Below are 23,079 nucleotides of genomic sequence, written 5' to 3'. Positions count from 1 at the left end.
TAATTCTCCCATCTCTGGATATATCTCTATCTCTATATTTATATCTATATATCTATATATAATACTCTTATTCTCCCATCTTTAGACATTGAGGCTATTTACAAATCACTCCACAATACTTTTTTGGTATGTATATCTTAAGTTTTGTACATATTTCAGATTATTTCTTTAGAATGAATTCCTAGAAGCGGAATCATTGTGTTAAACGATAGGAATATTTTTAAGACCCTTGACTTGCATCGCTAAATTGTTTTTTAGAAATGTTGAAATAATTTACACTTCAAGTAGAAATGTGTGAGAGTGTCTAAATGCCCTTACTCTAGCCAGCACTGATTATTGTCTTTTAAAAAAATGAATTAAAAAGGGTCATATTATTTTAATTTCAACTTTTATATCTTGACTACTAATAAGGCTGAACACTTTTTCCGAAATTAAAGTCTCATTTGTTCATGTCCTTGGCCCATTGATTATTGATTTCCATGAACTTATAGTACCTTAGATATTAAACTTTGTCATTTATACTTGTTCCATGTATTTTTATTTTGTTATTATGTGGACAATTTTTGCTTTTTATAAACTTTTTTTTTATGTAGTCAAAACTCTCAATCCTCTACTCTTAGGCATTACTTATAGGTTTAATTAAATTAAAAAAAGAAAAAGAAAATCACATACAAAGTATAATATAATGAATACCCATGTACTTGCTGGCTGAACTTATCAAATACTCCTATTTTGCTTCTGATTTTAAAAAAGAAATAAAGTTACAGATGAAATTAAGATCTTAATCTCCTTCCCAGGAATGCTTCCCTCCCTCCTTTCCCATTTCCTTGTTGTCCAGAGGTGATGCCATCCTGAATTTGGTGTGCTTCTAAATATGGTTTTACATTTTTATCACAAGTATATGTACTCATAAATAATGCATAGTACTGCCTAGTGTATTTTAAAAATTTATGCAAGCTATCATACTATTCATGTCATACTCTTGTAACTTGCTTATTAAAACTCAATATTATGTTTTTCAAGATTTATCCCCTATTGCTACATATAGGTCTAATGAATTCCCTTTCACTGACTGTACAGAATGACTGTACCATAACGTTTTTCTTCATTCTTCTACTGATGCCCTTTGCATTGATCCTGATTTTTTGATGCAAACAATGCTCAGTTAACACCTGTACATGTCTCCTTGTACAGGTATGTGAGTGTTTTACCTAGAAATGGAATCGCAAATTAATAAGGTATGATGAATTTATAATATAATCAGCTATTACCAGATTGCTATTTTAAAAAGGTTGTAAAGGGAAATTTGTCTTAAACCTTGTCTAGGACAGAACATTTTTGTATGTTATAATACAAAACCTCCTCGTGAAAAGAAATGAGCTTTTCTGATAAAATGCTTAAGTTCTACTAAGAGAGAATGTAAATGTTCTCACAAAGCAGAGATAAATATATGTGGTAGTGAATCTGTTCACTAACTAGATAGGGGAATTCTTATCCAGGGATGCTTAGGCAGTTTTTAAAAATTTTACTTATTTATTTTTATTATTAGTTTCAAGTATACAATACATTGGTTAGACATTTATATAGTTTATAAAATGATCCTCCTAATTGCTCTTTCTCTCCTCTGGCTCTCCATCTAGCCATTAAGTTACTGTTAACTGCATTCCCTATGCTGTGCTCCCCATCCCTGTGACCATCTATCAACTACTAATTTGAACTTCTTTAACCCTTCACCCCTTTCTCCCAGCCCCCAAAGTCCCCTCCCCTCTGTAAGCATTTTTCAAATAAGCTTTAAGTGAAATTAAGACTTCTGGAAAGCTAATTACTCACCCATGTTGACTGTCAGCTAGCTGTCTAATTTAATATATTAAATACATGTATTTATATATTTTTTATATTTGAGTCTAATTTAATTATTATATATTTTTTTCTCAAATGCTTTTTCCTAAGCAGGTAAACCTGTTTTATTCTCATCTGTTGTGTATAAACATTCTCATTTTTTCATGGTTTTGCCAAAACTTGTATTGTCATAATTCTTTATTCTTGACAGTCTGATTGTTATAAAATGGTGCATTATTTTTAAAAATTTAAATCAGTTATTTCAATGATTTTTAGTGAGTCTAAATATCTTACATTTTTTGGTCATTCGAATCTCCTGTTCATTGACTTTTCTGTTCATACTCTTTGCTGAGTTTTCTCATAGGTCGTTTGTCTCTTCCTTGCTGATTTGTAGGAGATTTTTGCGTGGGTTATATATATTTCAAATACTTTCTCATAGTTTGTACTTGATTTTAACTTTGTTACGGTGTGTTTTGTCATACAAAAATTGGAAGTTTTCATGCGGTCAAATCTATTCATATTTTTTTCATGATTTCTATTCACTTATGTCTTAAGAAGTTCTTAGCCTAAAGTTGGTTATAAAGACAACCTTTGATATTTCCCTCTAGTTGTAAAGTTTCATTGATTACATTTAGACCTCTAATCTATCTGGACTTAATTTAGCTATATAGTGTCCGGGAGTTATCTAATTTTACCTTTAATAGTATGAGGAAAGTCACATGTCCCCATACTATTTAAAAATATTTTATTTTCTCCTCACTGATTTGAAATCCCCCCTTTTCATCAACCAAGCATCTATATACGCTTGAGGCTAACTCTGGACTCTTTATTCTTTAGCATTAATTTATCCCTGTAGCAATAATTATGCTTTCATCTTATCATAGCTTTAGAATAAGTTTTCTTTCCATATTAGAAAACTTTTCTCTTCTATGTTCTTTTTCAGAATTGTTTTGGTTATTCTACAATTAGTTGTTAAATTCCATGAAGAAATTCTGTTGCTATTATGATTAAAAATGAAATCGTATTTATATTTTAATTTGGAAGAAATTTTCAGTTGTGTGATAATGAGTATTCCTAGCTATGAGAAAGGCATATCTTTACATTAATTCAGGTTTAAAAAATGTTTTAATTAATATTTAGAAATTTTTCTTCATTAAAGAATTTCTCATCTTTTCTTACATTTATTCCTAGATTCCTTATAATTTTTGTTGCTATCATAAATGGTATATTTTTGTTGCATTTTCTAATAGTTAATACTCATGTTTAGGTTTACTATTGATTTTATATGTTGATCATATATCAAAGTTATGATTAACTTCATCAATCCCCCTTAAAAGTTCTAAAGGTTAGATTCTCTTGAATATTCATATAAATAATTTTATTGTTTGTAAATAATTTCTCTCTCCCCCTCTCCTGTTTCTTTTCTTTCAATCTTCATGTCTCTTATTTGCTTTTCTTGACTTTCTGCATTGGGTACTGCAATAAAATGTTAAAATATTGAGGGTGATATATAGCAGGCATTTTGTCTAATTTCTAACTATAGAAAATGCCTGTACTTTTTTTATACATATAAAATTAACTCTAGGATTTTCATGACTAGTTTATTTTTTTCTAGTTTAAAAACATTTACTTCTTTGAAATTTTATTTTATTCTGGTGAGAACACAACATAAAAGTTACCTTAACAAATTTCCATGTGTACAATACATTATCATTGAGTATAGGTAGGACGTTTCACAGCAGAGCTCTAGAGCTAGTTCATCTTGCTTGACTAATCTAGTTTTTTTTAAGGCTTTAACTTGTTTTATATGTAGTTAAACAATTATATATATTAATTGATATAAATATTATAATTATATAAATATTAATTGATTATATGTACATAATTGAGTCAGTTTCTGGACTATGTAGTCTGTTCCATTTATCTGCATGTTAATCCTTGCCATAAAAGTGGAATGATTTAATGATTATAGCATGTGTTAATATTTAGGGAAGTTCTCTTATTTTTTTCCCCCCAAATTTAAAAACTAGTCTCACCTGTTTATTCTTTTGCTTATGTTTTACCATCATTTCATAAAGTATCAAAAATCATTCTGCTAGAATTTAAATTGGAGCTTAGTTAATGTTATTTGACTTCGAAGTATTAACACCTTTGCAATGTTCATTATTCCCAGCCAGGAATCTGATATGTCACTATGTTTTTTCAAGCCTCATTTCTCTCTATTGCTCTGTGACTTTGAGAAAATTAAAGTCACTTAGTTTGCTCTTTGTAAAATGTGAATAATAATATTATCTATCTCACAGGGTTGTTGTTGGAATTAAGTGAAATAATTGATATTAAATGCACAGTGGAATGACTGGCATATTCTAAATGCCCAGTAAAAGTTAATTATGATGATGATGATAATATTATTAATTCTAATAGTTTTTTTGATTCTCAGAATATCTCAGTAACGTTGATTTTATTTCCTTCTTTCAAGTAGTATAATCCTTACTTCTGTCTTGTATTCTATTTATTTAACATATTACTATTATTTTAACACCTACTATAAGCCAGGCATGTTCTTTAGACACCCAAGATTCTGTAGGAACAAAACAGACAAGGTCCCTGCTCTCATGGAACTGACATTCTTATGTTGGCTAATGCTTTAGAACAATACTAAATAAAAAAGATTATAATGGGTATTCTAGTTTTATTTCTGCATGTAATAAAAACATCTCCAATAATTCACCCCTAAGTATAATTTTTCTTATAAGACAAATATTTATCATGCTAAGGATACATCTTTCCATTTTTAGTTATTAACTATGCTCATTCATTTTATTCAGTCAACACATGTCACCGAGTGCTATTATATGCTAGGTGATGCTCTGGGTGCTGAGTGTACAATGACAAACATATATTCTCGCAGAAAACCAGTCTTATTAGAGAGACAGACATTAATAAAGTTTTTATACAAAATGTTTGGTTATTAAAAGCAGATGTTGAATTTTTTCAAATGCCATTTAAATACTTAGAGATGATAATATTTTTATTTGAATTATTGAACTGATACATTATATTTATATTAAAATTTTCTTATATTTTTATAACTTAAAAAAATTATAACATTACATTTCATAAGGATTTTCACATTTCTACTCCTGTGTGAGAATAGTAAATAGTTCGCAAATTATAACTTGAATTTTATACTGCAAATTCCTTGACATTTGGAGAGTGTTTTCTGGTAATGTTGGTCTGATCAAATCAGAAAAGTACAATCCTTCAGGTTCATCTTTCAGGTTGTCCTTCAGGTTCATCTTTCTATCTCTACTCTGAACCTCTCTTAATGCATCTGAGACAGATTTGAATTTTCTTGAGGGATGGAAGGAGGTAAGAGGAGAGAGAGAGAAAAAAGGAAGACAGGAGGGAGAGGATGAGGAGGAGAGAGAGACAGAGAGAGAACGAGAGAGAAACACTGGCTCAGAGCAGAGTATTAGCTAACATTTATTGAGAAATCACAATGGTGGTTATTGTTTTCAGAGCTCTCTATGTATTAACTTATTAAATCCTCAAACAGCTCTATGAGGTAGCTACTGATATTTATCCACTTTGTAAAGAAACTGCAGCACAGACTCAAAGGCCTCAGAATTGGAAAGTGGCAGAGCCAGATTTTAAACCCAGGTAATCTGGCTTCAGAGTCAACATGCTTGACTACTCTGGTAGGTGTGAGTTAAGATAGGTAGGTTATCTGACATCATGAACACAAAACTTTAGTTTTTCACAAAACAAAAGATTGTTTCTTCCCTATGCAAAGTGTGTGGTGCAATCCCTGCCTTCAGGCCTTTTGCAAGTTAATAGATATCTTGCTGTTGATTTTCAGTTCTAAAATTCCAAGATACTACAAAAAGCAACCACAATAACAAGCCCTCCAGCGCTTTACATTCTACAGACTCAGGAATTATCTAAGGAGTTTCTTCCTTCTTTGCCGAATCCTGAACCACTTGGCTTCAGTGTTAACTCGGTCACAGCAGCAGATAAACATGTGCTCATCACTTTAAAAACACTGGTGTATGTATACACTGTTCATACGGTAAAAATAAAGCAGTCTTTGGACCTTTTTCACAGCTATTTTGAATTTAGTGTGCAGAACACTTTATAAAAAATAGAAGACAATCAATTTGATTGAGAAATACCGAGGCAGATAACATTGTCACATAATGTATATTCTATAGATCAAAGTTTTTTCTATTATCCAGGCATAAACCAAATTATGAAACTTTAAAAATTTTGAAACAGTTTGGTTTACAGTTAATTTTTCCCTAGAGGAACATTTATTGGTATAAAACAGAAGAAATAAGTGTACAGGTTTGCCAACTTTTTAAAAAAAATCTCTTAGGACTTGACGCTGCCTGCCAAGTTTTAATCTACTAGTTGCCTCTACTTAAAATACAGTTTATAATACAAAATTTATAAGAATTTGAGGCATTGTCTTTAAACGTGATGCAACAGTTTAAAATTTGAATGAAATATGCAAAGAATCCCCTTCTACTTTGCATTGATGCAATTGTGGCATTTCCTTTGCTCTTTAATACAGCACGTCTAATTCTTAAACCAAAGCTAGCAAATAATGACGCAATAGTTGAATGTGTCCTCAATGTCTCACTCTAAATAAACTGATTAATCACACCCATTTCTCATCCCTTTACAATCCTTCAGCACTTAAAAGGTATTGAGTTAGCTTCGCAGTAAAAGTTTTTGATGAATTTGCTACTTGTTTGTACTTTGATTTTATTTAATATTAGTATGTTTGTTCTCCTTCTCTATAGTAAAACAAGGATGGAGACCATGATCATATACTCTTAGAACCTCTGATTTGCTCAGTAAGCATCTAATGCTTAATCCTGGGTTTTCTTGAAGAAAAATAATAATCAGGATCTTTGAGTATGGGAAGGGCTTAGAGAAGTTGTTATTTGCTAAGGAGATATCAATAACCATCTCTGTCCTCACTACACATATTCTCCCTGAGTGATCGAATCTACTGTCATGACGTTAAGTACTACCTTAATGTCACCCAAATTCTTATCTCCAGTTATAGTCTTCTTCCCGAGGTCCATAATGGCATTCCAACTACCATCACCACCTGGTTACCTACACAAACAAGTCAGACTCAAATATATAAACCAAAATGCTTTATCTTCTTTCTCTACATCAGCTCCCTTTGTGGTCTGTCTTCTTCAGGCTGGCACCATCATCAATCTGCCCATACAATGCACGTAGTGTCATCCTTGGTTCTTTCATTTTCCTTATCAGGTACCAGGTCCTGCTGATTCTACTTCTTTCGTAGCTCTTGAATCCATCCTCTTCCTACAACTTCCAGCTTTACTTCCAGCCTTCATTTCTTACCTGATGATAGTAAGAGCTTTCTGATAGTCTTCCTGTCTCCAGTCTGGTTTCCTCTAATCATTCTTTCCATACCCAGGTCTGTGGCTTTCCTCATATGCAAATCTGACTACATCAGTGTACATTCTCTTTCCATTTCACTCTATAGACTGGATGGGGATATTTCCACATTCTGGTCTTCTCCTAGTTGAGGGGCCTGCTCAGGAGGTCTCAGCCAACCTTGTTCTGAGAGCTATGCCCCTATTTCCACACTTTTAAAATGCTCTGTGTCTCAAATCATACTTGCCTGCATCAGCAGAGCTAGCGCATGCTCTCTCTCTCTTTCCCTCACCCCCCTCCCCCCACCCTGCCCTCTGCCCTCTCTCTCCTCTGGCCCACCTTGTCTTCATTTTCTTGCTTTGTGGTAATTGCAGAGGACAAAGGGATGAGAAGAAGGAAGTATGGAGGGAAGAAATGAAAAGCACTCAAGAACCTGCAGGCCAATTCCCTGATGCTCTTTCCCTTTCAATTCTAGAGTCATGTTCTTCATTTCTCAAACATTTTCTATTCTATACCATGCATGTAGTTTTTGAGTAGCTCTGAGTGTAGTTTTTGTGGGCTCCGAGTGGGCTGTATCAAGTCACCGTGTGAGCTTCAAATGGAAGTGTCGAGAATTTAGCTAAGCTACTCCATGATATTCCTGCCTTGGCATTCATTTTGTTTGGCCAAGTCACCTATGGGGGTCTTAAACTGACACCAGCCCCCCAATGCGAGTGAATGCCGTAGATAATAGCCTGCAGAGTCATAAGCAAATGTTAAGTTTCCGATATGACTTCCCCAACTGCCCTTGTAATGAAGTCTCTCCTGCTTCCCAGGCCCTTCCCCTTGTGTGTCCCTTAGAGAAGGCTCCATGGGGCTCACCAAAGTCCTGTTCATTTTTGGTTTAAATTGACTAATCTGGCCTTCTTAGCTTGGGAACCACAAAGCACTTTATCCACAGACCCAAATACAGGCATGTGCCCCAGGTCCTGCCTCTCTCTCTGTCTGCACCTTGCCTGGACCCCCTCGCATGTCCCCTCAGGCCTGTTGTGTATTTCCTCTAGGACCTGTGAGTAATCAACTCTATTTTGATTTCTCTTGTGGTCTTTATAGAACTTGGGCTCACCCTCTGCACTCCGTGCACCACTTAACAAATGTTAATTTAACAAAGTCACAACAGACCATTAATGACCTTGTCTGCTGATAGCACTTTGTCTTTAGTCCACTGTAGCACCACCTGAAAATCATTACTTATTAAGTGTTTTTTTGATAATGATAAAAGAAGATAAAGAAGGAAAACATTGAGCTATTGAGAAAAAGGCAAACTGTTTCAAGATAATCTTGAATCTTAGTTTAAAATAACGTGTCCAAGGAAATAAGCATTTACCTTCTGCTGCAGAAATGTGGACTCCATCATGGCCGTTTCAAAGCTGTGAGCACCCTCTGCCTGTGTCTTCTCCCACAGAGATCTGAGAAATTGCACAGAACGACTTTGTATGGACAGGGGCTCCGGAAATAGGCTCTGAAAAGGAATTAATGAGAAAAACAACACTTTTTTTCTGATCTCAACAATATTGGTTGATTGACTACAAGGCACTATTTGGTTTGGTTTGATCTTTAACATGATTTAAATTTAAATAAAACAACAAAGAAATCTATCTTGAAGATCAAACATATAATACATTTTAGGTTTTTCATTTTTAACAGAAAATTAAAATTGTTGAATAGGATTTTCAAGGCAGTTGCTATTGATCTCTATAAATATGCCTAAGCTTTGTAATGTAGTATGTATCTCAGTCATTTCCCAAGCATGTTTCCAAACTGGAAAATGGTTAATATAAATATTCATATTTATTTTTACAAAGATCTGAAAATTAAGGTATAAAGTTAAAGCTAAAGTACAAATATCAGAATAGATGATGAAGACTAGAAATTAAATAACTAATTGTTTGTTATGCAACTACTCAAAAATGAACAGTGTGAGTGGGCATGCGAGGAAACAAAAACATTTTTAATCCTAAAATGTAAAATGGATGAATATTCCAAGAGCTTTAAGATACTCTAAGTTTTATATAATAAGATTGTTAGTGTAAAAAAAAAATCACGTTTATATATATTTCATTAAAACTAATGAAAATAAAAATTTCAAAGAAAGATTTAGATTGTGTTTGTATATTTACTCATCAATTATGTTTTTAATAGTCACTTACATGTTGTGATGTTATACCTATAAATGTGAGAAGGTTTCAATACAAGGGCACCATTTTATAAAAATATACAGAACATCAACTAAGGGCATGAAATATTATTTATATACATATAATGCCACACGTATTATACTTTATGTATAATAAAATAATGATATTGGCTTATAAAATCCTATTTTCTATGTCAATGACATTCAAGCATTAACTTATGAGGCTCTCTAGGGTGTTTGTGTATATAAAGTTTCTATTTAGTAAATAAAAATCAGTAAATTTTCTTCCAGTAAAGATCTCATTATTATCATCAAGATTATCTGTTTCTTATACTGAGTGGGGAAAGGTGGAGAATTTTATAGCCTGTGTAAGTGGCCCACAGATTAAAAAAGCTAAGAGCCAGTAACAGATAAATTGATTATGCAACCATAATGTAGACATAACTGGAAATTTCTTAATTATTATCAGAAACTTAAATAGTACATGATTTTTTCATTTAAAGAGGAGCAGAACTGGGTTTAATTAATTATCAGTCCAAAGAGGAGCATTTAGACTGGAATCAGTGAATTTAAGAGCTCCACAAATGTGTTAAATTCTAGAAGAGAAACAGTCTGGCCCACCATATAAGGCTAGAACTAGGCTTGTAATCATCAAGTCAAAGAATTGATTTTTATTAAAATCTTTTATTGATATTGTGAAGTCCGGGCTCATCCAGACCACTCAATATCAAAGGTGTGGAAAAGAAGAAAAAGCAACATAGACAGATGCTTTTTGGCCATTTTGCCTAAAAGAAAGGCAAAGGATCAGACTAGGTAAATAAAATGAGACCCAGGAACAAAAATAAAAGCATGTTTTCTTGGTTTGTTTTCAGAAAACTGACAACTGTTAAGAAGAAAGGCAAAGATGAAGCCAAATACAAAATCACCAATGAAAACTATTTGAAAAATATAAGTAAAGTAGAAGAAAAATAGGTCTTCATTTCAAGAAAATGAAGAAAGAGCAATGCTATTTTTTATATTCCAGTACAATTTGATTCACATCAAAATGTGAGTTGTTCTCTATGAGGTGTTAATAAGTCTTCTTAAGAAATTTAATACAGGAAAAGATGATAGTCTTAAAACATCTCTATGTAGTCTATTTCTTAATTACTATAGTTACATCTATGATTACGATATATTCAGCATTAATCTGCCTTTAGAAAGAAATATAACTATCTGGTTGGTGACTTTTGTAGAGGCTATTATAGAAATGTTTTATTAATAGAAGTAAGTAAACTATCTTATCACTTGGCCTAATTTTTAACCATTTTAAAACATTTGCATTCTGTTTTTTCTGCCTCCTTCCTTCCTGCACCCACCTGCATTTTTATTTTTCAACACAAAGGCAACAGGGAAAAGGCCACTGGACCAGGAGTCAGGTGGCCTGAGTTCAGCCCTCTAATTTTCTTATCTATAAAAATAATATCTAAGATCCCTTCTACTGCTAACATTTTATAATCTATATTCAAAATTTTTATGAAAGTTTAATGCAGTCAAGGTAAGTATTTCCAAATAAGAATCTCTTTTGATGCTAAAATCTTTGCATCAAATTTTCATTGTTAAGTTCAAAGTTCCTCTTTATGCAATTTTACCTGTACATATATTCCATGGGAAAGGTAGCATTCTAGTTTTTTAACAAAGTTGAAAAGAATATGTTGACACAAAAATTAACTGGAGATTGAAAGACTGTAAATAAAGGCTCCCTCTACACAAGGGAAGTTATTCCTCCATATCAGCTGGGATTTGTCGTTGTTGCCATTGTTTAACCAAAAGCATTTTCCCTTTTGTTCTTCTTTTTTAAAAGTAAGGATATCAAGATATTAATAGGTTTGGCTTCCTGATTAGTAATCCAGGGCCTTTTATAAGGAAACTATCCTAAAATATAGAAAATCCTTATTTAAAAATTAGTAATGAAATGTATATATATTGCTGTTATCTACATATCCACTTTGGTCAAAGAATAATTCAGTAAAAATGATTATAAATGCATAGCCCACTGACTCATTAAGGAGCCATGATGAACACGAATTATACGCACCTGCTGAAATAGAAACATGATCTGGATCCACAGCTGAGGTTCTTGGCTGATGAGAATAAAACTGGATTTACTGTATAGGCAGTAATGACCCTTCAAGGAGCAGGTGAAGAACAACTTGGCTACACAACTTTTAACAGAGTCTATAAACAAATACACATAGCATTAAACATTAGATTCTTCCTAGAGTTACATTTTATTCTTCAACACACAAACACCTTTAGAAATGCATACTTAGTTTTCAGTTTGTCAACAAATAACTTCAAACAACTGTGTATTTGGGAGTGGACTCAATTCATAGAATGTAGATTTAAATACAAATGCTTTAAACAAGCTATATTTTATCCATCTTTCTCTTGTTTTAATTAACAATGCATGAGGAATCTCCAAGTGACTCACATGGAAGAAAAAAAACTTCTTTCCAATAAAGAAGGAGATATCATGTGATATCTGATTTCTATCTGATTTGGGCACCTTGAAATGATAACCTAGAAAGAATAAGCAACCAGATCAAGGAAACCCAGGCTTTTCCTGGGCAGTGGATGGTGTCCATGAATCAGGGGCACTGTTCTCTTGGTTGTGCAGGACCCACACTGACAGCCTCCAGAATACTTCTGTCCAGAAGTGTAGCTTCCTATGAACTGTCCTGGTCTGGTTCCAAAAGGTCATTTTATCTTGAAGAGCTTCAGCAGAGAAGCTTAGTTAATATTGTCCTTCAGAGACAAGAAAGTAGGGGATGGTGGAGGTGGCAGCAGATAGCAAAGGTAGTGAGAAGCCATATGTTGGAGGAGCCATTCAACATTTACGATCCTACAAGACGGGGCTTATTATTTCTATTTTAAAGATGAGGAAACTTAGCCCATTTGAGGGTCAGCTTAGTGGATCACTCTCACTGCCTTGTTCACCCTATGACCTTGGCATGTGACACACAATAGATGTTCCACAGAGAGTATCTGGACAGATGAATAATGCTCAGGGGTTCAGAAAAAAAATTGCTCAAGCCTGCCTAATCTGTGGCAGAGCCAGGATTTGAACTCAGCTGAGCTGATAACCATGTTGGAATGCTTTAGACACTGGGGATATACCATACTGAAAATTTTAAAATCTGTAGTCAAATTAACAGTTCATGGGGGGATTTATTGTTTCAGAATTAATCTGACATTTTAAGTGGAATATTTTGAAATTTAATAGATTCACTGTGCCCTAGTATTAAAAATGAAATGTAATAGACTTTGTTAAAAGTCAATGGGGACCCTAATAAGGTGCCAGAGTCAGTCCCTACCTACGAGGATGCGTTGGATTCCTTTGGAAGGTGAGGAGGCTTCTCTGTGCACCATCGGGGATCAGGTGTGAAGGCATAACAGGTTTTTCAGGAAGAGTTCGGAAGAGTTAAGGGAGACTGGCCAGTGACAGATTAGAGGCGAAGGCACTGGAAACAGAACAATAAAGTCATAGGGCCATTTAGAAATATATACTGAAATCTTAATAATATTAACAGTTTCCTGTGATTCTGAAATATTGGTATGAGAGAGAACTAGTTCTCATGAAATTAATTGTTTGGGGAATTAAAAAAAGATTGGGGTTGGGCATTCAGTATCTGCATATAAAATCAGAAATTATTTCTACATTCTGGGGGTGAATGGATCATAAGATGTAAAGAGTGCTTGAAGGTTGGAAAGACCCCAGAATAGAACAGAGCACACTATCAGCTTAAAATGGCCTTATGAGAAATTGTTTGACAATGGTAGTTAGAAGTATATTTTGGGCACTGATGCTCTGAAAAATGGAATTTAAATTAATCTATGCTAGAGAAATAGCAAACCAAGTCTACCATAAAAGCACACACACAAAAACAGTATTTGCAATAAATCTAATATATGTATACATTGAGACAGCAACATGTTTTGCTTTAGCAGAAAGTTTCGAAAGGAAACAAAATTCTTTTCTAAGAACCCATGCAGGGACCTGAGAGTCGCAAGTCGGATTTCAGGCCTCTGCCCCGAAAAAACAGGTTTTGTCTATTTCCTTGCCCTAAATTCTTGCTGCTCATTCATGTTTTCTTTTGAAAATGAACGTCATTTGGATTTATTTTACTCACCCGGGGCCTACTAGCTTTCTACACACAAACTGCAGGGGTCCCAGAGTGCATAAAAGGGGCAAAGTGGTAGAAGAGAGACCTCTAACTTAGAAGCATATACACTGGCTGGAAAAATAAATCAGTGCTGTGATAGAAAGTTTTGTTAATGCTTTCAGTAAGGCTGACCTGTATCAATATTTTTTCTACTCATTATTTTCAAGGCTTCCCTTGCTTGGAAAGTTTTCCCCACAACATTAACATTTAGTTGTTCGTTTTTCTCTGTAATTTTCCTCCTCCTGTTCATTCAATGATATTGAATGGTAGACATGTGGTAAATGGTTGTTGAACAAATGAATGAATGTCAGACACTATGTGGAGAGGAAGAGTGGTTATGATATGGACCCTAATCTTGAGACTCTTATAGCCAAATGGGAGAAACAGCTATAAACAACAGCTATAAAAAACGTTGTTTATAAACATCTATAAACAACATCTATGAAAAATTGTTTTAAGTCCATGAGATGACGGAGAAACACACTATTATGACCACTCAGAGAAATGAGCAGTTTGTTCTCACTAGGGAGGAGATGTTTGAGGTGAACCATGAAAGATGATCAAGACTTTGAACTTAGAAAAAAATGTGAGGGAGACAGGCATTTTAGGTGTAGGAAGCATCTTGGAAAAAAATTACACAAGGCATGAATGTTCAGTGTAATTCCAGGTAGTGATTTTAGTGTATCTGGCTCATTAAGAAATGTTTTACTCATCAATTGATGCCCAAAGGCTTATTTATTTTTCTAGACTTATGTTGGAGAGGAGGTCATGCTTTGCTAAATATATAATTTTTCCCATAATCCACTGAATCTGATTGTTATTCCTTTACTTTTGGTAGATTGTGGCTTATTTTTCTAAAATTCAAAGGATTTGGTTTGGTCTTTATAAAGACAGAAGTTAACATGAGCCACAATACTTATAGAATATATATTGTAAACCGAATGCCCAAAATATATACATAATACACATGGATAAATTTAAAGACATGATACAAAATACAAAAACATTTGGTCTTCCTTTTGAGTGAAGATCTTTAAGAATCATTTTGGAATTTTTTTTTCCTCTGTCACTTTTCTCCCACAGTTCATATGTCTTTATTCCTGCCCTACATTCCCTATACTATATTAAAATATTGTTAGTATATTTAAACAAACTTTTATTTTAGAACATTTTTAAATTAACAGAAAAATTATGAATATAGTGTAGAGAGTTCTTGTATAGTATACACTCAGTTTCCCCTAATATTAACATTGTAAGTTAGTATTAATGACCAGTAATGAACCAATATTTATACATTATAATGAACTTAAGTCCACAGTTTACTCAGATTTTTTTAGTTTGTACTTAGTGTTTAGTGTCCTTTTTCTGTTCCATGAAGTCATTCAGGATACCACATGACATTTATTCATTATGTATCCTTAGGCACCTCTTGGCTTGACAATTTCTCAGACCTTCTCTGTTTTTGATGACCTTGATAGTTTTGAGAAGTATTTTTGTTAGATATTTTGTAGAATGTCCCTCAGTTGGAACGTGTCTGTTTTTCTCACGATTAGACTAAGACTTCAAGTTTTGGGGAGGAAGACCACAGGTAAAATGCCATTTTCATCATATTATACCAAGAGTACATTTGATCAACAATGTCTAATGGATTTGAACCTGCCTCCCCAGCTGAGCTACCTATTATTTCTGCAGGGACAGGATAGACAATTCAAAATAAATTGCCTATATCTTTAATAAGACCACATACATTGTCCAGCCCTAGAATTGTAACTTAAGGCATTACTTTTTATGCAATTACTATATAGTCAACAAAATTCACTAACCTGGGGGTAGGACAAATCTTTTCATGAGTCTAAAGAGCCTTGGAAAACCTACAAAGAGAAGTTCTTTATGGACCTGTGTAAAATGGGAATAATTGGTTTCTTTTATTCTTAAATAAAATAGGAGGAAGTAGGAGAGGGTTCTGAACCCAGAGGAAATAATCAAAATGACTAGGCTCAGAGTTCCTTAGAGCTGGAGAAGGCTGTGGAATGAGTTAAAAGGAGGGCTGGGTGGTACCTTTAATGATGCTCTGCTATTTGTTGATAAGTGCGTCTGTTTTTCCAATTGTCTATATTATATCTGGGAAACACACCATTCTTGGGAGAATAGGCCATTATATACTTTTTATTTAGAGATCAGTGCTTTTTAAGAACTAAAATAGAATAAAAATAGAATATGGCTTTGGTTTTTTAATAGCTAGTAGAAATATCAAATAATTGGCTTTATGTTTTGGAAAAAGAAATAAGTAAGCTCTTGTTTTGAATTTTTTATCAAATTTACACTGTGAAAGTTCTCATCCAGCTAAATAAGGGTCAAATATTTGGCTTGTTTCCCAGGTTTTTCAACTGAGCCATTCTTCTCCAAACTGTATTTCTAGAATGATTTACAAAAACTCAAAACACGGGAATATTTTGCTGAAATTGTTAGGTTGAAAGTATTCAATAAATATAATTCATTGAATATAAGTATTCAATGAATAGAATTTATAAATAAGCAACAAATTCAAAGAAGGCATTCGAGGGGCTAGCAGGAAGGGAGCTAATTTTCATCAACTTCCTATGTTGTACATCGGTGTCAGTGTAACAAATTACATTGAACTGTTATAAAGCAGGTTTCGTTATCCCCATTTTACCAAAAAGAAAATTGCAATTTCAAACTTCCAGGAAGCAAATAAGCTGGAATTTGAATCCAGCCTATTCTCCTTCCAATATATTATTGAAAGGCTCAGAAAATAGAGGTAATAGAAGTATCTCAAAAAAGGAAGTATAGTTCAGTAGAAAAATCCTTGGCCCGGAAGTCAGACAACCAAGGCCTTTGTTGGTAGATTCATCTTTTCTCTCTGTCCTCTTGCTTCTTATCTATAAAATGGGGTAGGCCAAAAACTGATCTAGCATGTACTTTAAAAAATTTTACATTTTTACTTGCTTGTAAGCTGCACGAGGGTAAGGATTTTTTAGTGTGGTAAAATAAATATAACATGAATTTTAACCATTTACGGAATACAATTCAGTAGCATTAAGTACATTTACATTGTTGTACAATCATCGTCACCATCCATCTCCAGAACTTTTTCGTCTTCCCCAGCTGAAACTCTGTGCCTATTAAAGTATAACTCTCCAATTCTCTCTCCCTCCCAGTCCCTAGCAACCACTAATCTATTTTCTATCTATGAATTTGACCACTCTAAGTATCTTATGTAAGTAGAACAATACAATATTTATTCTTCCGTGTCTGGCTTATTTCATTCAGCATGTCTTCAAGGTTCATTTATGTTACAGGGTTCATGAGAATTTCATTCCTCTTTAAGACTGAATAATTTTCTATTGTATGTATATGCCACATTTTGTTTGTCCATTCATCTGCTGATGAATGTTTGGGTCGTTTCCACCTTTGGCTACTGTGAATAATATTGCTGTGAACATGGGTGTGCAAAGATGTCTTTGAGGCCCTGACCTCAATTCCTTTGGGTGTAAACCCAGAAGTGGGATTGCCAGCTCATATGGTAATTACTTTTTTGAGGAACTGCCACACCAGAGTGTATTTTTTTAGCTCTGAAATTTTATGATTTGATGAGGGGCTATAGAGGGACTCTAGTGTCTGTGATGACTGCTCAAAGTGGGTTGGATGTTTTCCCAAGGTTACCAGCACTTGGTCTCAGCACTCAATACAGGACAGATGGCAACAGGGTCTGTTAGAACAGAATTCCTCTTCCTGCTTGACATTAGTCAGACAGGAACCACAGAAGGCATTTCTTCCATCTTCCATTTAATTCTCTTTTGATGTATTTCAAAGACATGGAATTCAAAATACTGACCCAGAATGAATAAATATCCTAAATTGACAGAAAAAAGTAGAAAGAAATGAAACTAGTAATTTTCCAAAGTAGGTAACAAAACAAAACAAAACGTGTTTTTGAACTCAACATAGATTATAATTTTGGGGAAAAATGTAGAACTAACTTACCACTTTAATATACTTTTGATTTTACCTGAAAAAAAAAAATGGAAGAAGGCATCACAAGCCAGTGCGGACCACTTATTAAGCTTTAATTACATATGATTTGCAAAATATATTTTTGTCTTAGACTAAAGCTGTACTCTCTGTCACTCCCAAATTAAAGTTTAGAATTTTGAACAGAATAATAATCTCACAACTTTGATGTAGAAAATAGAAAAGACATTCCAATGTAAAAAATAATTCGATTCTCAGAAGTGAAGATGAATTTCTGAAATGACTGAAATGATATCAAATAATTTTTAAAGAGTAGACATTGCTTTAATCATCTTGATATTTTCAGGGCTTGTTTTTGTAGTAGGTTCCCAGAAATGTGAGTTGTTGAACTGATGTGTGCTTGAGGAAAAACTAACAAATTTCTCATTTGATGAAGAAACTAGAACAGGAAAGCGATGAGAAAGAATACTTCATCTCGTTTTCACTAAGCACTATTTACAACATTATTGATTGAGAAATACATGGTCCCTTCTCAGCAGCTGGTTGGCCACTGGCCATGTCACACGCCCATGTGTACAGCATCTCACCCAGAGCAAAAAGTACTATGCTCGTTTTCCCAACTGTGGCAAAAATCCCAGCCAGTTGTCAAACAAGCATGACAAATGCTTTTGTTCTGAATCATCAGAAAAATGAAATAAAGTTCTTTTGCAAGTGATTGCTTTATTAAACAAATAAAATTCAGAGAAGCAAAGGGAAATTTGGAAATTGTATACTCAGGAATGTACAAACCCATAGGTGTATAACATCCTAGTCTTTGGCCCTGATTTTGAAAAAAATGTCAAAATTCTGTATTGGTATACTAACACATATATTTATATAAGTGTATAGAAGAAAAATTTGTAAGGCTCTAAATCGATCACTGACAGTGATTATTCTGGGTTGAGAAGTGAGATTGGGTATGGGGAGCATACGATTTTTATTCTATATATTTCTGTATTATTATAATTCTCTCTTTAAGGGTTTATATTCATGTGTTACCTGTATAATTTTAAAAGTAAAAATCATATAAAGAGAAAAAATTGATATTGCTTCAATCAGGTGATTTAAATAATGTCTCACTTAACTACCATGGAATGGGGCTAACGTTTATGGTTTTAAATATATTTTTCTCTTTTGCCTTCCTGGGTTCATAACCTTCGCTCTAATGCACTTGAGCCTCTGCTGACCTGGCAGTTGGGTGGGCACAGGAGTGATAGGGTGGGCATTAGACAGTTTTAGGAGTAAAAAGGTAAGATAGAATTTAACTGCCAAAGTTGGATTATGCAGCATGGCAATAGGCTTGCAAGCAAAACTTTTGTCTTGAGGAAGGATATTCTAAATTTCCTCATCTCCTTTTAGATTATCAATCCCTGAACATGAAAGATTTACATCATAGATCTGTGGTGCGGAGAGGATGACAGCCAAGTCGGTTCCAAGGTTGGTAGGGAGAAGAGCATAACATAGAAGACGTAAAAGGGAAGACTTTTCAGCTCAGGGACGATTGTGGAGTAGAGAGAGACAAGTGTGAAACCATTAGAAGTGGGTCCCGATTTGCCCATCCTTGGACTTCAGCCTGGGAAAGGGGGAGCATATTAGACAAGCTGTGATAACACTGAGGGCAATGATGATCTTCAGGAAGGAGATCCATTCCCAGGTACCAGTACAGGGCAGCCAATTTAGTTAAAGATCATAGAGCCAGGCACAGGAGGTCTGAGGTTCAGCCTTGCCTCTGTTATGGAGTGGAAAGGAGGAAGAAGAAACTGAGATTCTTGCTGAACAGTTTTTTTCTGAGAAATCACTACAGGGGTGAGGGAGGTCTGCAGAGTGGACTATAGAGAGAACAGTCCAAGCCAGGCCTCAGAGGGGACCACAGCTCAGTGAGTGTGAGGTGAGGTCAGATTGGCCAGGTAGAGCTATGGACCTGCTCATGTGCACAGTGCCTGGATGTTAAGTTACACCATCCTGGACTTCACCTGTGTGTGTCAGCTGGGAGAGGGTGATCAGACAAAGGACATTATCTTTTAAGGAAGAAGACACCCCTCCCTTCCTCCCACGCCCAGGCACAATGCTTTTCCACCACAAGGAAACAGAAGATGTTAAGTAATGTATTATGCTTAAATTAAATAGCAATTTCTAACAGTTGATGCCAAAGAGTGGTTTAATTTATAGCCAAGTATTTTTAATTATGTAAATTCTATTATAAATTACATGTCACTTTCATTTACACAGTATTTAGGGCTTTGTTGATAGTTTGTTTTGCTTTTGATTGCAGTTTTGATCATTATAGTACAATTGGATGAGTTATGTGGCACATTCCCATTCATACTCAAACTTCTCTTGATGAAAACCCATGTGAGTGACCCATGAAATCCCAGCTCTCGGTATTACTGTTATTCAGTGGGAACCACCTGAACTGGAAGTATAGCAATCAGGGAAATAAGTCAAAGAAATAAATTGCCTCTGTCAAGTTAGCTTTGGAGACTAGAAAGTCTATAGTAGAAGCATATATCATAATCTTAAAATTATTTTTCTATAAATGAATGTTACACATGACGGAGGTCAATATATCTTTGAAAGCTTTAGTTTTATCCATTGTTTCTTTCAAGTTGTATTCAAGTGTAACTTGTTTCATTCTTAGGTAACCTACAATCCAGAGATGATGACATTAATCATCATAATTAACATTAAAGAGAGCCAACTTTTTACTCTTTCTGGTTTACTATTTCTACCTTCATTTTCTTATTGCTGCCCAAAGTTATATCATAAAACAGAATAATAATGTTATTCAGCTTCTAGAAACTCAACCTTCTAGTTGTAAATTTGAAACAGCTGTTTATATATTTTGTCCCATAGAGGAAGACAGAAAGATCTATTAAAGAACTAACATCAGAGTTAATAGAGTGGAATTATCATTCTTGCCTCAATTATTTATTTCCCAGTGGTCCATGCTGTAGCATGAACTTTGGGGTGAGACTACAATCAACATTCATTCAACAGAGGCTACAGTAGTGGCCTACTGCCCCCCAGAAACTCTGGCATCTCAAATATTTGCCTTGTGTGGGAAATCTGATGCCAGGTGCCAGTTAAAAGGGACTCTCTCTATAAGACAGGATTGCAGTGGAACCAGCTCAGAAAACTATTGTGTTCTTTAAAATCTTGAGATTCAAACGCACTTGAAAGCATGGCGAAGCTCACGATTCAATATCCCCCATGTATTTAGATCATAATGGCTTCATTTTAAAATTAAAGAAAATGTATCTGCCTTGGTAAGGCCTTTATTGTTAATTTTTCTGCTTTACTGAAAGCCCTCTCTGGTGAAGAGGAATCTGAGAATCAGAAAGTCAAGATGTATTTATGACCCATAATACAGGAAGTGCTTATGACCCCTCTGCAAGAGCCTGCTTAAAAATGATTGAGATATTTAATACCTATCTATATGTCGTGATAGCAACTCGCTCAAAGGAACTCTCTTAGCACAAAACCATTGGGCTGGTGTCCTCAGGAGAGAACTTTCCACATTCACGAATTCACAATTATCTGAGCAACCAGTTACACCATATTTGGTATTATTCTGCATGAAAATATATAAGGAAACAGTTATTACCGAGTCCTGGCCTGGTCTCCTGGATTGAAAGAATGGCAGCAAAAAGAGCAGGTGAGATAAGGGTTGAGGAGTCTTTCCTAAGATGGCCATGTGCTCCAAGAACAAATACCACAGAACCCACCTTTGCCTATGCTAGCCCTTGCCACCCATCAAGAGCAACAATCTCCCATGGCAGGCTTTGACTGAGCCACCTCCAGAACCAAAAAGGGCAGACCTGGAGGTTAACCAGGAGCTCTGTCACCACTGGGCTGGAGGTAGCCTGGGTTGGGATGAACAGAGATGGAGATACATGAACAGCAAGCCATTAGTTCTCACTTTCTCCTACTAGTGGGACCCTTCCCATCTCCTATTTGGAATGAAAGCTGGCTCTGAATCTTGCCTCGCTGCTACCAGAGCCCTCCCATGTGGAGACTGGCCCTATTCATGGATCTCCCTGTGGCCACTTGAATGGACATGCTGGAAACATGCCTTTGGCATTCATTTGCTGCCAAGAATTGCATCTGTCCAAGAGCTCTGGGTGCCCTGTAAACAGTGTCCTTTTAGACATGACTTTAGGCCTTTTCTGCAGGGCCACTGCTTATAGCCACATAGGCTTCCCACTGCATGAGTCCAGCAGGTGTCATTCCCATAGGCCATAGTGTAAATGGTGCCCTTCTGGAATAGCCAATGCAGAGGACCTGCCCATCCAACACAAGTTGCCACACTCCTTGGACAGTGTGACTTGAGATGTATGGAGATCCATGGAGGAGGCTGACCTCCTATTCTAGTTAATTTTTTCTCATCCATGACATCTTACTCCCATTCTCTGGGCTTATGATAGTTTTTCTTCTCTCAACTGCCTGCATATCTCATGGCCAAGACCCTGCTTTGTCATTCCACCAATTCTCATTTAGCTAAGTCTAGCCCCAGGAATGAAAGACGGAGAGGGAGAGATACATTTGAGAAACTGCCCGTAACTCTTGTTCCAACAGGAGAAGACTGCAGAGAGCACAAGATGTCTCTGACCACAGTCAGTAGCTTATAGAGCATAGTGAATTTGCACTGAAAGAGAACTGTACTTCTTGTGGCTCATTCATGGCATATGTATGTCAAAGGCGACTAGGCAAATCAATAATAAAGGCACTCAAAATATATGCCTGTACTTTGCCGATTTGAATAAAAATAGCCTGTTCTTTAAAAACCTGAAACTTCATCAACATTGTTCTAAGAACCTGAGAACATGCTTCCATCAGCAGGTCAACTTCATTATCACAGGGCAAGGTGGGCTCAGCCTACAGCACAGCAGCTAACAGTACAGATTCTGCTCCTGGACAACCGGGCATTAAATCTCAGGTCTACCATCTATCTGCCAATTTGGGGCAGATTTTTATCTATATTTCAGTTTTTGCGCTTATAATTTAGGAATAACAATGTTTTACTCAGGGTAGAGTAAAGCATTTAAAATGGTACTTAGCACATAGTGCTTGCTGCTTCTAGTAGCCCAGAAGGCTTCACCCAGAACCATGCTTATAATTATGCTTATAATGTTTATTTATGGAGTACTCGATGCTTATTAAGTGTGGAGTTTGTCATAGGATGTGTGGTCATATGTTTTTATTATAACATACACAACATAAAATTTACCATTTAAACCATTTTTAAGTGTACAATTTGGTGGCATTAAGTACATTCATGATGTTGTGCAACCATCACCTCTACCTAGTTCCATAACTTCACTACTCCAAATGGAAACCCATACCCATTAAGCGGTTACATTCCCTTCCCTCCAGCCGCTGACAACCACAAATCTGCATTTTGCTCCT

The 23,079-nt window shown here is 35.1% G+C and overlaps 1 protein-coding gene and 1 long non-coding RNA gene across 13 annotated transcripts in view; one reads left to right on the top strand and one right to left on the bottom strand.

The window, feature by feature from the left end:
- Nucleotides 1-10,831, top strand: part of LOC120598800 (uncharacterized) — a 40,019-nt gene extending 29,188 nt beyond the window's left edge. Inside the window, exon 4 of the long non-coding RNA XR_005651755.1 lies at nucleotides 10,309-10,831. This is a non-coding gene — a long non-coding RNA (uncharacterized LOC120598800). The remainder of the gene's footprint in view (nucleotides 1-10,308) is intronic.
- The window catches only part of VEPH1 (ventricular zone expressed PH domain containing 1), a 184,503-nt gene that overhangs the window by 36,580 nt on the left and 124,844 nt on the right, over nucleotides 1-23,079 (bottom strand). For 8 of the 12 annotated variants that reach the window (XM_039857868.1, XM_039857870.1, XM_039857869.1 and 5 more), the window contains 2 exons: nucleotides 11,514-11,653; nucleotides 8,627-8,761 (listed from right to left, as the gene is read on the bottom strand). In XM_039857868.1, coding sequence (XP_039713802.1) covers nucleotides 8,627-8,761; nucleotides 11,514-11,653 — 275 coding nt within the window. Of the gene's footprint in view, nucleotides 1-8,626; nucleotides 8,762-11,513; nucleotides 11,654-12,792; nucleotides 12,940-17,469; nucleotides 17,516-17,646; nucleotides 17,672-23,079 lie in introns of those variants that run through there. The other 4 variants (XR_005651754.1, XR_005651753.1, XM_039857877.1 and 1 more) reach the window with 4 other exon arrangements.

Source organism: Pteropus medius, unplaced genomic scaffold (genome assembly GCF_902729225.1).
Source record: "Pteropus medius unplaced genomic scaffold, Ma_sr-lr_union100, whole genome shotgun sequence".
Taxonomy (NCBI): Eukaryota; Metazoa; Chordata; class Mammalia; order Chiroptera; family Pteropodidae; genus Pteropus; species Pteropus medius.
The sequence above is the reverse complement of the archived record's forward strand: the minus strand, read 5'-3'. Positions and strand labels throughout refer to the sequence as shown.